Source organism: Anolis sagrei, chromosome 1 (assembly GCF_037176765.1).
Source record: "Anolis sagrei isolate rAnoSag1 chromosome 1, rAnoSag1.mat, whole genome shotgun sequence".
NCBI lineage: Eukaryota > Metazoa > Chordata > Lepidosauria > Squamata > Dactyloidae > Anolis > Anolis sagrei.
The window spans coordinates 248,210,984-248,224,514 of NC_090021.1; the positions used below are offsets into that span (position 1 = coordinate 248,210,984).

At 41.3% G+C, this 13,531-nt stretch overlaps 2 protein-coding genes across 3 annotated transcripts in view; one reads left to right on the top strand and one right to left on the bottom strand.

Annotated features, from left to right (window-relative positions):
* Nucleotides 1–7,937, bottom strand: part of NUCB2 (nucleobindin 2) — a 42,134-nt gene extending 34,197 nt beyond the window's left edge. For both annotated transcript variants that reach the window (XR_009631025.2, XM_060767826.2), the window contains exon 1: nucleotides 7,700–7,937. Coding sequence is in view for 1 of the 2 variants with exons in the window: in XM_060767826.2 (XP_060623809.2) it covers nucleotides 7,700–7,705 (6 nt within the window). In the remaining variant the exon portion in view is untranslated. The remainder of the gene's footprint in view (nucleotides 1–7,699) is intronic.
* A 224-nt stretch (nucleotides 7,938–8,161) lies between these two features.
* PIK3C2A (phosphatidylinositol-4-phosphate 3-kinase catalytic subunit type 2 alpha) overlaps nucleotides 8,162–13,531 on the top strand; it is an 84,537-nt gene continuing 79,167 nt past the window's right edge. Inside the window, exon 1 of the mRNA XM_067462632.1 lies at nucleotides 8,162–8,327. The gene's annotated coding sequence lies outside the window, so the exon portion shown is untranslated. The remainder of the gene's footprint in view (nucleotides 8,328–13,531) is intronic.

The following is a 13,531-nucleotide window of genomic DNA, read 5'->3' on the forward strand; positions in this document are numbered from 1 at the left end:
ACATACCATTTCTAGACAAGATATAGGACTGTGTGGCAGCTTACCATTTCCAGCTACATTGATCAATTTCAGTCTGGTTTAAGGTTAGGAAACAGAAACAGCTTTAGTGACCTGCTTAGTGGATAACCTACAAAACAAACAATACAGGGGTATTTCTAGCAGACTGATTGCAGTCAGAGCACTAATTGGGACTGGTTAGTTAGAGGGACCATACTACTCACAGTAACTCCACCTGCAGCTTGTTCATTTCTGGGCACAATTCAAAGAAATGGTTATGGCCTGGAAAGGTCAGAGAAAGGCTATCTGGCAAACTATATTTCCCCACATAAGATTGCCTATGCACTGAGAACATGAGGAGCTCTTATCTCAGCTCCATGAAAGCCAAATGCAGAGTTTATTTTTCATTTCAGAAGTGACTTGAGAAACTCCAAGTCGCTTCTGGTGTTAGAGAACTGGTCATCTGCAAAGACATTGCCCAGGGGACGTTGGATGATTGATGTTTTACCATCCTGTGGGAGGCTTCTTTCATGTCCCCGCATGACAAGCTGGTGTTTGACAGACAGGACCCTACCCCGCTCCCCGGATTTGAACCACCAACTTGTCGGTCAACCAGTCCTGCAGGCACAAGGGTTTAACCCATTGCGCCACCAGTGGTTTGCGGGGATGAAAGATAGGGCTTTCTCAGAAGCTGCCCTTAGGCTGTTAACTTCCTTACAAGAGAGCCCAAAATAACTTCATCTTTACTATCCTTCTGTTATCAGGCAAAACCTTTCTATTCTGAAATATTTATTTTTAATACATATTTATTTTTATTTTCTGAACCAGATAATCTTAAAAGAACAGACTAAGAGTGCTGTAATGTTTTAGACTAATCTCATTTTAATGGTTTTTAATCTTTAAATTTCAAGTGTACACTTGGTTACATCCCGTTTAGACTACTGCAACGCTCTCTACGTGGGGTTGCCTCTGAAGACTGCCCAGAAGCTTCAATCAGTCCAACGCGTGGCAGCCAGATTGTTAACAGGAGCAGGGTACAGAGACCACACGACCCCTCTGTTACGCCAACTCCACTGGCTGCCGATCAGCTTCCGGGCACAATTCAAAGTGCTGGTGTTGACCTATAAAGCCCTAAACGGCTCTGGCCCAGTTTACCTGTCCGAAAGGATTCTCCCCTATGAGCCATCAAGGCTACTAAGATCTTCCGGGGGGGGGGGGGGGCTGCTCTCGGTCCCACCACCCTCACAATCACGGTTGGTGGGGACGAGAGACAGGACTCGGTGGTGGCTCCCCGGCTTTGGAACTCCCTCCCACTAGAGGTTAGATCTGCCCCCTCCCTCCTGAGGTTCAGGAAATCGTTAAAAACATGGCTCTGGAATGCGGCATTCAAAGACTGAACCTGGAACCTTCCCTGTGATGGATTATGATGAACTACGACTATGAATATGATTATGACCATGACTGGATTGACGATTTGGCATAGGAAACTGTAATGATGTAATGATGAGGTTTTATTGTACTGAGTTGTACTATTTTAATATGTAATGAGTTGTATTTGCTGTTTTATCTGATTGTATTTGATATGTACTGTAAACCGACCTGAGTCCCCCGTCGAGGTTGAGAAGGCCGGTATAGAAATCCTCTAAATAAATAAATAAATAAATAAATAGGTTTATTACTACGTATGAATAGTGTGATTCTATTTTGATACTCACTTTTTGTATTTTTTTATATTGTAACCTGCCTTGAGTCCCAATTGTGGAAGAAAGCTGAGATATACAAATAAATGTAATAGAGTAACAACAACACCAGCATCAAATATTTTAAAATGCAATTAATTAAAACAATAGTGATTGGCCTACATTTATTCAATTAACTTCATGGTTGAGGGAGGATTTAAATTCACATCTCCACTATTTACTGGGCAACATAACCTTGGTACAGAATTGTCTCTTTAAAAGTGCTATTTTGCCATTAAATGTGGCTTTTACTCCCATATCAATGTGCCTAAGACTATATTTGGGTTTGTAATTGGTTTGCAATCAAGATGGGCAGTAACATCTTGTTTATAGATAAAACAACCCTTGCAAAGTAAAAATACTTTTCATATCACTAAAGTTCAGTGGTAAAAACTGTAAGATATGGGGGATTGCAAAACAGAACAGCTTATACACCAACTCACATCTACACAATAATTTACTGAGTTTGACAGACCTGTGTGCACAATAATTGTGCATCCAATGAGCATATAGCCTAAAATAGAATATAGAAAAGACCATAGAGAAAGGAGAAATGCAAGCAAATGAGGTTACCCATATTTTAATTGGGTTCTAGCTGGGAAGAAGGGTTAATAATACTGTCTTCCAAAAGCCACAAAAGAAAGGTGTAGTGACAGATTCAAAAGAAAAGAGACATGATATAAATGTTCAGGGAATAAATATTATATCCCCCCCCCCCATTAAAACTGATTTTTGAGCATCCCCAATGATATGTTTTATTCTTTAAAGCCCAAGTCACAGGGAAAAGAAGGAAAACCTGCAGACAAGTAAGAAAAATGTTAAAAACTTATTTTACCTTTAAACAAGACTTCTGGCACCTCTTGATTACAAGTAAATTTGAGTGCAGATTTATTCAAAAGCAAGGCAGGTGAGGAATATGTTTTGAATTCCATATGTGTGTATACAATGGATTCAAGTTCGGTGGTGGTAGTGTGTGCCTTCAAGTCAGTTTTGACTTACAGCAGTCCTAAGATGACCCTATCAAGGGGGTTTTGTGAAGCTAAGAGTGTATGATTTGCCCAAAATCACCCAGTGGGTTTTCATGGCCAAGCAGGGATTCAAATGCTGGTCTGTATAATCATAAACTCTCAAAGCACTACACCATGCTGGCTCTCTGTTTACAAAAGAGGAGAATTTCAAATTATATGCCATTCTATTATTAATCCTACTTTAGCTTTTTTTAATTAACAAAAAGCAGTGATAAAATGAGCAGTAGAATAATGAACTACTACCATATTTATAATGTTAGTAAGGGGTTCTGCAGTTAGTTTCATAACAATTTATTTTAAAAAATAATTTCTAGTGCAGATGAACTTTTAAACAAAGTTCAGCTTATAATCAAACTAATATTAAAACTCATAAGGAAAAGCGACTGACAAAGTGTAAACACATTGATATTACATTGTGAAGCATTCTGTATTAAAACCCATGTACTGATATTTTCCATTTTGTACTTAATTAATACATTTGCAGTGCAAACACAAAAGAGCCCTAACAATTTATTTACCATAAATCATCAGGACATTAAATATACTCACACAGGTTATATTTAAACAATTAAACAACACCCTGCATTAATTAAAGAGATGGGCACTTCTTGAATGACACATAGTACAATCCTGTCTGTTCTTGTTGGAGCTGAATCAATATGGGGATTTATTTGTCAATGCAGCTTCTTCACCAGTCCGTATGTTTAGGGCTTCCCTCATTGTCATTTCAAATAATTAAAAGAGAAACATGCTTCTCCATAATTTTAGTGGGATTTTGTCATGTTATTAAATGTGAAGGAGAAATGCATGGAATAATATACCATTGTAGAAATAGTTGGAATCTAATATAAAAGACAACGCAGAATAGGGAAAACCCAGACACAGTCCTTACAAAAACTAATTAAATGAGTGGGACCTATTACTCAAAACTAATTTAAACTCTGTTGATTCACGTTGATAAACTCTGTTTAGAATTAATATTATATTTAGCCTCAAATCTTCTATCATATTCAATTGATAAGCAGGAGGATATTCTACTAAATCAATAGCTCCCAACCTGTGGTCCACCAGTGGTCCCCAAGAACTAAAATATGGTCTGCGGTCTCACCATTACTATCACCGTTGCAATGAGAGGGAGCAAGAACCCTCTTATAGTGCCGAGGCAATGGGGAAGTCAGGAGGGGAGTGGCTGAGTATCCACCAAAGGTACAACAAGCCTCCTGATTGCTGCTTCTCCTCCTCCCTCTCCCTGAGCGTAGCCATTCCATGTGGCACCTGGAAGTGGAGGCTTCTTGGTATCTTCGTTTTTAGAAGAAGAAGAAGAAGAAGAACTTTATTTTTATACCTTGCCTCCATCTCCCCAAAGGGACTCAAGGCGGCTTACATGGGGCCAAGCCCAAAACAACATACAGTTAAAACAAGGCAAATAACATTAAAACAGCATAAAAACAACATCATAAACAATAATAAAACAAACATCATAAGCAACAACCAGAAATATTTCTAGTATTTAGGTCTTCTACTTTAAGGTCTGCTCTTGGGGTTATTTGGGATGCTGATTGAGAAAATTGCATTGGATAGACCACATCAGCTCTAGACAGGCATGTAGCCGGGGGGGGGGGGGGCTTGAGGGGCTTCAGCCCCCCCCCGAAATTCTCATGGTGGTTCGCGAAAAGGCCTTACTGGTGCATTATTTAAACTGTTATGTTTATTCATATCATGATCTGATCACCATACTCAATATATCCCATATGCATGGGGTATTGGGATAATGATACAAAAGGTTTGCTAACGTAGACCCTTTTTCACTCAGACTCAGCCCCTCACGAAACTCAGCCCCCCCCCCGAACCCACCCTGAAAAAAATTCAGCCCCCCCCCCCCCCCGAATCGAAATTCTGGCTACGAGCCTCGCTCTAGATTATTAAATACGGTTTTCTGTGGGCAAGCAGATGATGACTACTGGATGGCATATGTTCTGTATCAGAAACTAGAGCTGATGTGGTCTATCCAATGTAATTTTCTGAATCAGTACCCCAAATAACCAAACCAAATCTTAAATTAAGCAAAAACTGATTCGTAATCCTTTAGGTACTAATGATGGAGAGTGGTCCCTGGTCAAAGTGGTCCCTGCTCCAAAAAAAATTTGGGAACCACTGTACTAAACTAATCTTCCAAAGAAGGGAAATCATCCACACTTTCACAGTAGGTATTTTTCTCTTTTTGTGTGTGCTGCAAAATAGCACATAAAGAAAAATAGCAAGAGAAGAGCAAGATTTCCAGATCTGCCCTTATTCTTTGCAGAAAGCAACTCAAAATCTCAATAACCCTAATACTTTTATCTATGGAGTAGCTGACCAACTACAAATGGAAAAGGTTTCCCACATATTTGAAACCAACCAACCTGTTAAATTTGGTGATGTCCCATTTAGTATAAATTAACAATACTTTGTATGCATGGTTTTCATACAAATCTCTTATTAAATATACAAAGGAGATCATTTGATTTCCTGGTTGTAATTCTATAAAAAACATGATCACTCACATCCCTTTTAATCTGTAGTGTGATGACATTTACCACTTGTGGTGTTTCAGTAAAACATCTTATCTATAAATAAGACTTTGAAGCTAATTCAGTCAAGGTTAAAATGAATAGAGAAATTGTTTTATTTTTTACAGATAACGGGATTACAAAGAAACAGGAATGGTTTGTTGTTCTGACTCATTGTATTAGGCATACATTATCATATAGGATTTTGCAGACCATTGTTGTGACAGCACAATAGAGCGGAACAGAAATATTCTTCCATGAAAGGTGTGCATAAGAGAGGAAACTCTTCTTGCCCACAGATTACTCAAGTCCCATTTCCTAGGAGCCCATTAACTTTGATGCGGCTCGCATATGAGGAACACCTTGCTTGCACAAGGCATGAAAGACCTGACTCTGAAACATTCAAACATACAACATCAGCCATGCTTGGAAAGCAAAATAATGTGGGAGCTCACAGCTACTTTTATTTCCTGTGTGCCCAGATCATAATGTAATACAATATGCACCCCTGAAAGTTGCTTCAACATGTTTACATCCCAACCAGGGGTGCATCTACTACACAGTAGAATTAATGCAGTTTAATTTTTTTTTGTGGGTGTTAGAAGTGACTTGAGAAACTTCAAGTTGTTTCTGGTGTGAGAGAATTGGCCGTCTGCAAGGACGTTGCCCAGGGGATACCCGGATGTGTTACCATCCTGTGGGAGGCTTCTCTCATGTCCTCGCATGAGAAACTGGAGCTGACAGAGAGGAACTCACCCCGCTCTCCGGATCTGAACTGCCGACCTTTCGGTTGGAAGTCTTGCCGGCAGAAGGGTTAAACCCAGCAGTTCTCAATCTGCAGATCCCTAGATCAGGCATCCTCAAACTGCGGCCCTCCAGCTGTTTGGGTCTTCAACTCCCAGAATTCCTGACAATTTAACAAGCTTGTTAGGACTTCTGGGAGTTGAAGGCCCAAACAGCTAGAGGGCTGCAGTTTGACGATGCCCGTTGTTGATGTTTTGGCCTTCAACTCCCAGCAATTCTAACAGCTGGTAAACTGGCTGGGATTTCTGGGAGTTGTAGGCCAAAACCTGTGGGAACCCACAGGTTGAGAACCACTGGTTTAACCTACTGCGCCAGTCTGATAACTGCATTAATGCAAGGCTATTATTATTAGTATCAAGGGGATTTATTAATAATAATAATAATAATAATAATAATTTTATAGTGTAGATCAGTGGTTCCCAACCTTTGGTGCTCCATGTTATTTGGACTTCAACTCCCAGAAATCCCAGTCATTTGCTCAGCTGTCAGGAATTGTGGGAGCTGGAGTCCAAAACACCTGGAGGTCCAAAGGTTGGGAACCACAACTGTAGATACACCGAAAACGCAGTGATGCACACCCACTGGGTTGTCAAGAGAAACACATAATGGAGAGGTTCTCCTTTTGGCCTACAACTCCCAGAAATCCCAGCCAGTTTACCAGCTGTTAGGATTTCTGGGAGCTGAAGGCCAAAACATCTGAGGACCCACAGGTTGAGAACCAGTGCCATAATGGGACTGCCATAATTGAGTAACAGGTATTTATGTCTGAAGAAGCTAGGCACACAATGCCTTTGCCAACTCGGAGACAAAGAGACCTCAGATAATAATTATCCGTGCTACTGGAGGCACTTTCTGTTATTGTTTGGAGGCCAGCGATGCCACTGACTCCACCTTTTCCCAGGTGGGGCCTAAATGGCATCACAAGGAAGTTCCTCTCTGGCACTAACTGGGCTGGGTTGTTGTAGGTTTTTCGGGCTCTGTGGCCATGTTCTAGAAGCATTCTCTCCTGACATTTCACCTGCATCGATGGCAAGCATCCCCAGAGGTTGTGTCACTGGGCTGTTCACAAGGAAGCCTTGAACGCATAGCCTTCTAGAGGCTGCTGTGTCAGATTAGTTCTGCCCCAGCAGCTTAACTCTCCTCCTTCATTGACAATCCCACACACCCACATCCCAAGAAGAAACCTACATTACAGTAGCAATAACACAGCCATAGACACACTCATCATTAGCACAGCTTAAATGAAAAGGCAAGCAAACTCCCATATGCCCATCTTTTGTTTTGTTTCCTTCCCCTGGAGGGCCAAGGATGCTGCTAACGTGGGTCAAACAAGAAACTCCAGAGTCCAAGAAGAGGGTCTCCACTGTAGAATTAATGCAGTTTGATACCACTTTAACTGCCAAGGCTTAATGCTCTGGGATCATGTGAGTTGTAGTTTTCTAAGGTCTTGAGCCTTCTCTGCCAGAATATACCAAACTACATTTCCCATGGCTCTGTAGCACTGAGCCATGGCTGCTAAAGTGGTGTCAAACCGCATTGATTCTATAATGTAGATGCTCCCCAGGTTTGGAGACTAGCTTACCTTCATAGCTATGGAGATGGGGAGAAGAAGGATCCTGAGGAAAAGCCTTTGCCACCAGCTGATAAGCCTCCCCCTCAGAGCAGCACAACTGGTGCGGTTTTCTCCTCCTTTCTCTTCCTTCCTTCCTTCCTTTCACTCCTTTCTCTCTCTCTCTCTCTCTCTCTCTTTGCTGAAGCAGGTCTCTCTAGCATTAGGGAAAAAAATCCTAGCCCCCGTTGCCATAGTAATAGGTCCTACCTCCCGGAGCGCACGGATTGGCGGAGCCTGCCCTCCTTCTGGGCATCGCGTTGGGTTGCGATTGGTCCGCCGCGAGGCAGCCACGCTCAGCTGCGCGAGCGGCGGGACGAGGCATGAAGGTGCGGTTGCGCGGGCGGAGGTACGTGGCGTTCAGAGCGGGTGGGCGGGGCCTGCTTCGTGTTACCTCTGTGACGCGCTCTCCGTGGAGCACAGCGGAGAGCCAATCAGGAAAGCCGGGATGGCCTTCTCCCCGGGGCTAGGAAGACGTGGTTCTAATCCTCAGCACTTTGGACTTCTTTTCCCAGCATCCTCCACCACTCTCCCAGGCGGCTGAGGCATCTGGGAGTTGAAGTGCAAAACACACTGAGGACCAGAGTTTGGGGACCACCGGGTTAGTTTCATGAGATTTTAGCTCTTTATTCTGTGTTTAATTCTGGCTTAATGTTAATTTGTTGTAGGTTTTTCATTGTAGGTTGTCGAAGGCTTGCTGTGAGTTTTCCGGGCTGTATGGCCATGTTCCAGAAGCATTCTCTCCTGACGTTTTGCCCAAATCTATGACAGGTATCCTCAGAGGTTGTGAGGTCTGTTGGAAACTGGGCAACTTTACTAATAACATAATATAATATATTGTATATACATTTGAATCCAGAGAGCGGCTTAAGCTTCCACTGTCAGCCCCAGCATCTGCCAACCTAGCAGTTCGAAAACATGCAAATGTGAGTAGATCAATACGTACCGCTCCGGCGGGAAGGTAACGGCGCTCCATGCAGTCATGCTGGCCACAAGACCTTGGAGGTGTCTATGGACAACACTGGCTCTTCAGCTTAGAAATGAAGATGAGCACCACATCCCAGAGTCGGACACGACTAGACTTGATGTCAGGGGACAATCTTTACCTACCTTATACATATAATATTTCGGTTGTTATAGGTTTTTTCGGGCTATATGACCATGTTCTAGAGGGATTCTCTCCTGACTCTGAAGATGCTTGCCATAGATGCAAACATCTATGACCTTACTTCCTCTGAGGATGCTTGCCATAGATGCAGGCGAAACGTCAGGAGAGAATGCCTCTAGAACATGGCCATATAGCCCGAAAAACCTACAACAACCCAGTGATTCCAGCCATGAAAGCCTTCGACAATACATATAATATTTATAATATTATAATGTAATGCAATATAATACTACTAATAATAATACAATATTATAATTATATATTTTATATTACATGTAATTTTGCAAATAATATTACAATATAATGGTGTAGTACAATATAGTAATACATAATACTGATATTGTACTATAATATATTGTATGTATATATATTTTGTAAGCCGCTTTGAGTCCCCTTCGGGGTGAGAAGGGCAGCATATAAATGTTATAAATAAACAAATAAATAAATTTATATATCTGGAATGTCCAGGGTGAGAAAAAGAACTCTTGTCTATTTAAGGCAAGTGTGAATGTTGCAATGGGCTACCTTAATTAGCGTTGAATAGCCTTGCACCTTCAAAGCCTGGCTGCTTTGTGCCTGAGGGAATCCTTTGTTGGGAGGTGTTAGCTGGCCCTGATTGTTTCCTATCTGGAATTCCTCTATTTTCAGAGCGTTGCTCTTTATTTACGGTCCTGATTTTAGAGTTTTTTAATACCAGTAGCCAGATTTTGTTCATTTTCATGGTTTCTTCCTTTCTATTGAAATTGTACACATGCTTGTGGATTTTAATGGCTTCTCTATGTAGTCCGGCATGGTAGTTGTTACAACTTCATCATACTAGAGCAGGCATGGGCAAACTTTGGCCCTCGAGGTGTTTTGGACTCCTTGAGGTGTTTTGGAGTTGGAGTCCAAAACACCTCGAGAATCCACTTTAAATCCTGTTTCTGACTCCTGTAGAATTCTGGGGCTTATAGTTTAGTGAGGCTGTTGAAGACTCCTCCCTAAACTACAAAATCCAGAATTCTGCAGGAGGCAGCAACCAGATTTAAAGTGGATTTAAAGTGTGATGAGGTCAGAGTGGTCCAGCATTTCTGTGTTCTCACATAATATGCTGCATCCAGGTTGGTTCATCAGGTGCTTTGGTTGAATTAATCTGCAGTGCCTTTCATGTTCCTTGATTTGTGCTTGGGCAATGCTGCATTTGGTGGTCCCTATGTAAACTACCAGCTGCATGGTATATGGTAGACTCTTGTGGAGGTGAGAGGATCCCTCGTCCTTTGCTGAATGTAGCATTTGTTGGATTTTCTTAGTGGATCTGTAGATTGTTTGTACATTGTGCTTCTTCATCAGTTTCCCTATGTGGTCAGTGGTTCCGTAGATGTATGAAGCATCAAGGCCATAAAATGCTAATTAAGGTGGCCAATTGCAACATTTACACCTGCCTCAAGCAGACAAGAGTTCTTTCTCCCACCCTGGACATTATTCTACAAATATATAACCCTCACTTGCCTAGTTTTCAACAGATCCCGCAACCCCTGAGGATGCCTGCCATAGATGTGGGCAAAATGTCAGGAGAAAATGCTACTGGAACATGGCCATGCAGCCCGGAAAACTCACAGCAACCCAGGTTTTAAATTTTATTGTTTTTAATGCTGTGAGCTGGTGTGAATCTTGTTTAAGAGAGAAAAGTGAAGTATAAATAGGTATAATAATTCCTTACTGTTGTGGGTTTGGGGACATCTTTTATGTTTTTTTCCCCTTGGGGTTTCTTGTTAACTGCCATGGCTCACTGCGATGAAATCCTGGGAGTTGTAATTCTACAAGGTCTTTAGCCTTCTCCGCCAAAGACCTTGAAAGTGACTCCCTCACCAAACTACAAATCCCATGATTCCATACAGCCATGGCAGTTAAAAGTGGAGTCAAACTGCATCAAGTTTATAGTGAATCCCAAGGCAACTATTTCAAATTAATACAGTGCTGTAGATACAGTGGTTCCTAAACAATAAATCATCTCAGTATTTTGGCCAAGGTAGTTGAGGCTTCTGGGAGTTGAAATCCCAAACCTGAAGAGTTTGGGAATCACTGGGTTGGTTTCTTAATGGTGTGGGTTAAAGGCTGCCGAAGGTTGTTTTTTTTTGGGGGGGGGGGGGGTCTGGTTGCTGGGCCCTCACTAAGCACGTGCAATTTCCCTGAATAATTATTTTACTTTCATAGAAAGAGACTCAATTCAAGGTATGCTAGCTGTGTTCCAAGGGGCTCATACTCAATGTAAATAGGATCTAGGCTTAGGATAGTTTTGCCAGCAAGAGGTTTTTCTAAGCCAGGCATGGGCAAATTTCAGCTTTCTGGGTGTTTTGGACTTCAACTCCCACAATTCCTAACAGCCAGTAGGTTGTTAGGAATTGTGGGAGTTGAAGTTCAAAATACCCTGAGGACTGAAGTTTGCCCATGCCTGCACATGTCCCATTGAACACTGCTGAGCATACTTCTAAATAGATATGTAAAAGTTTATGATGTTTAATAAACTTTTCACAACAAACTAATAATTCTTGTTTTGTTCTCAGCATATGACAGAAGAATTATGAAGTATCACTAGATAAAAGAGGCAAAGCAAAACAAGACCTATTAACCAAAACATTATATTTGAACTATCACAGAATTGAGAAAGAAATGCAAATAGATCTCTTCCTTAAAACAGGAGTGTGAAAGATATACTTTGATGTGCCAGCAACCAAGACACATTCTTAAAAGATACATTTTTAAAAGAACTAAATTATAACAGCATGAAAAGTTTGCAAAATGGCATGTCATTACTATGCAGATCTGCTTGCCACAGTAAAGAATTTTGTTAGAAATTCATAATTTGTTCAAAATCCTATATATGCTTCAAAATGTGTGCCACATCATTATCACTATCTCTCTTCCAAAATGATTTGTTTTGTTATCAGTATTATCTATGTTACGGATTTAATATTAAACAGAACTCTGAACTCCACCCAAATTCTTAAGACGTTTGTCATAATTTGTTAATCAGTTTTGAAACTTGGGAACAGTCCTTGCTACTTCCAGTTAAAGTATCTGATATTTGCAAATATGTAGGTCAAGCCTTTTAAAAACACAAACGTGTTTGTCCTTTGACCATGTATTTGTTCTTTACACACATCAATAATATACAATTCAGCACCTTATTATTACACTCATGAACACTTCATTGAATTTCCAGTAAAATTTACAATACAGCCACCAACCTTTCATCATACATGCTTATGTGTAAATATTCCTAGAACAGGTTAGTGCACAATCTTCTGGGGCAGATAACATCTAGTTCTGTTCTTTAATTATTACTGAATCAGGTGACCCGAGTTACTTCAGTGATTGAATTAAAGTTTGGTAAAATATAAACCAGAACGTTGGTGTTTAAAATAGTTTCATTTTTTAAAAGCAGGGGTACAGTAGTAATATCCACACTATAATGTACAATTTCCTTTTATAATTAGCTCCATGAGTTGCATTGTAGGGGAAAAAAATCCCTTAGGCCAGTCGTTCTCAACCTGTGGGTCTCCAGGTGTTTTGACCTACAACTCTCAGAAATCCCAGGCAGTTTACCAGTTGTTAGGATTTATGGGAGGTGAAGGTCAAAACATCTGAGGACTCACAGGTTGAGAACCACTGCCTAAGGATATCTCACACTCAGTATTGAGGCCCTGGTAAAATAATTATCCTCCGTGGGCTGTTCACCAGCAGCAGATCTGCATGGTTGATGTGGGCCACTAGTGGGTGATCTAGCCAAAGGAGATATGGGAAAATGAGATTTTCTCCTATTCCCTTCCCTCCTTGATTTCATGCAGCTTGGGGGCCCCAGAGCCCTCCTACCTGGCGTCCTTCATTGATATGCCATAGTATTACTAGCAACAGGGATGGCAAGAGGACAGGCCAACAGAGACAGGGGAAGAACAAGGTGATCCTTTGTTGCAGCAAGCATAAAGGGAACGGGGTTGGCAGTGTTTCCCAAACATTTCATGTTGGTGACACGCTTTTTAGACAGGCATCATTTTGCGACACAGTCATTCAGTTTTAATAGCAAACCAGAGGTTAAACCAACCCTTTATAAGATATCTGGACACATACATTGAGTAACACAATATATGGAAACACATCATATCTCGTTTAAACCTTCAGTGATAGACCTCACAGCCTCTGAGGATGCCTGCCATAGATGCAGGCGGAATATCAGGAGATAATGCTTCTAGAGCATGTCCGAAAACCCTACAACAACCCAGTGATTCTGGCCATGAAAGCTTTTGACAATACCTTCAGTGATATTTTTAATATATATGATTTATTTTTTATTTCACATAGACTCAGGTTTCTTGTTACGTTCGTGAGACACACCTACGCACTGCAGACAACACATTAACATGTTTCAACACACTGTCTGGAAAGTGCTCTTGATACTGGCTCAGCTTCAAGTGGGAAGGACTTTCCTCCTTTGCTCTCACAGCCAGGCTCCTGTGTTTGGTAGCTACAGGAACAAATCATGAGGAGTCCAGCTTCCTTTCGTGGCCTGTTGATAATTATTTCGAGCCCGCTGGTTAGACATCCAGATATTTCTGAGCTACAGCTCCCATCAGCTCCACACAGTTTAGCCAAGTATATGA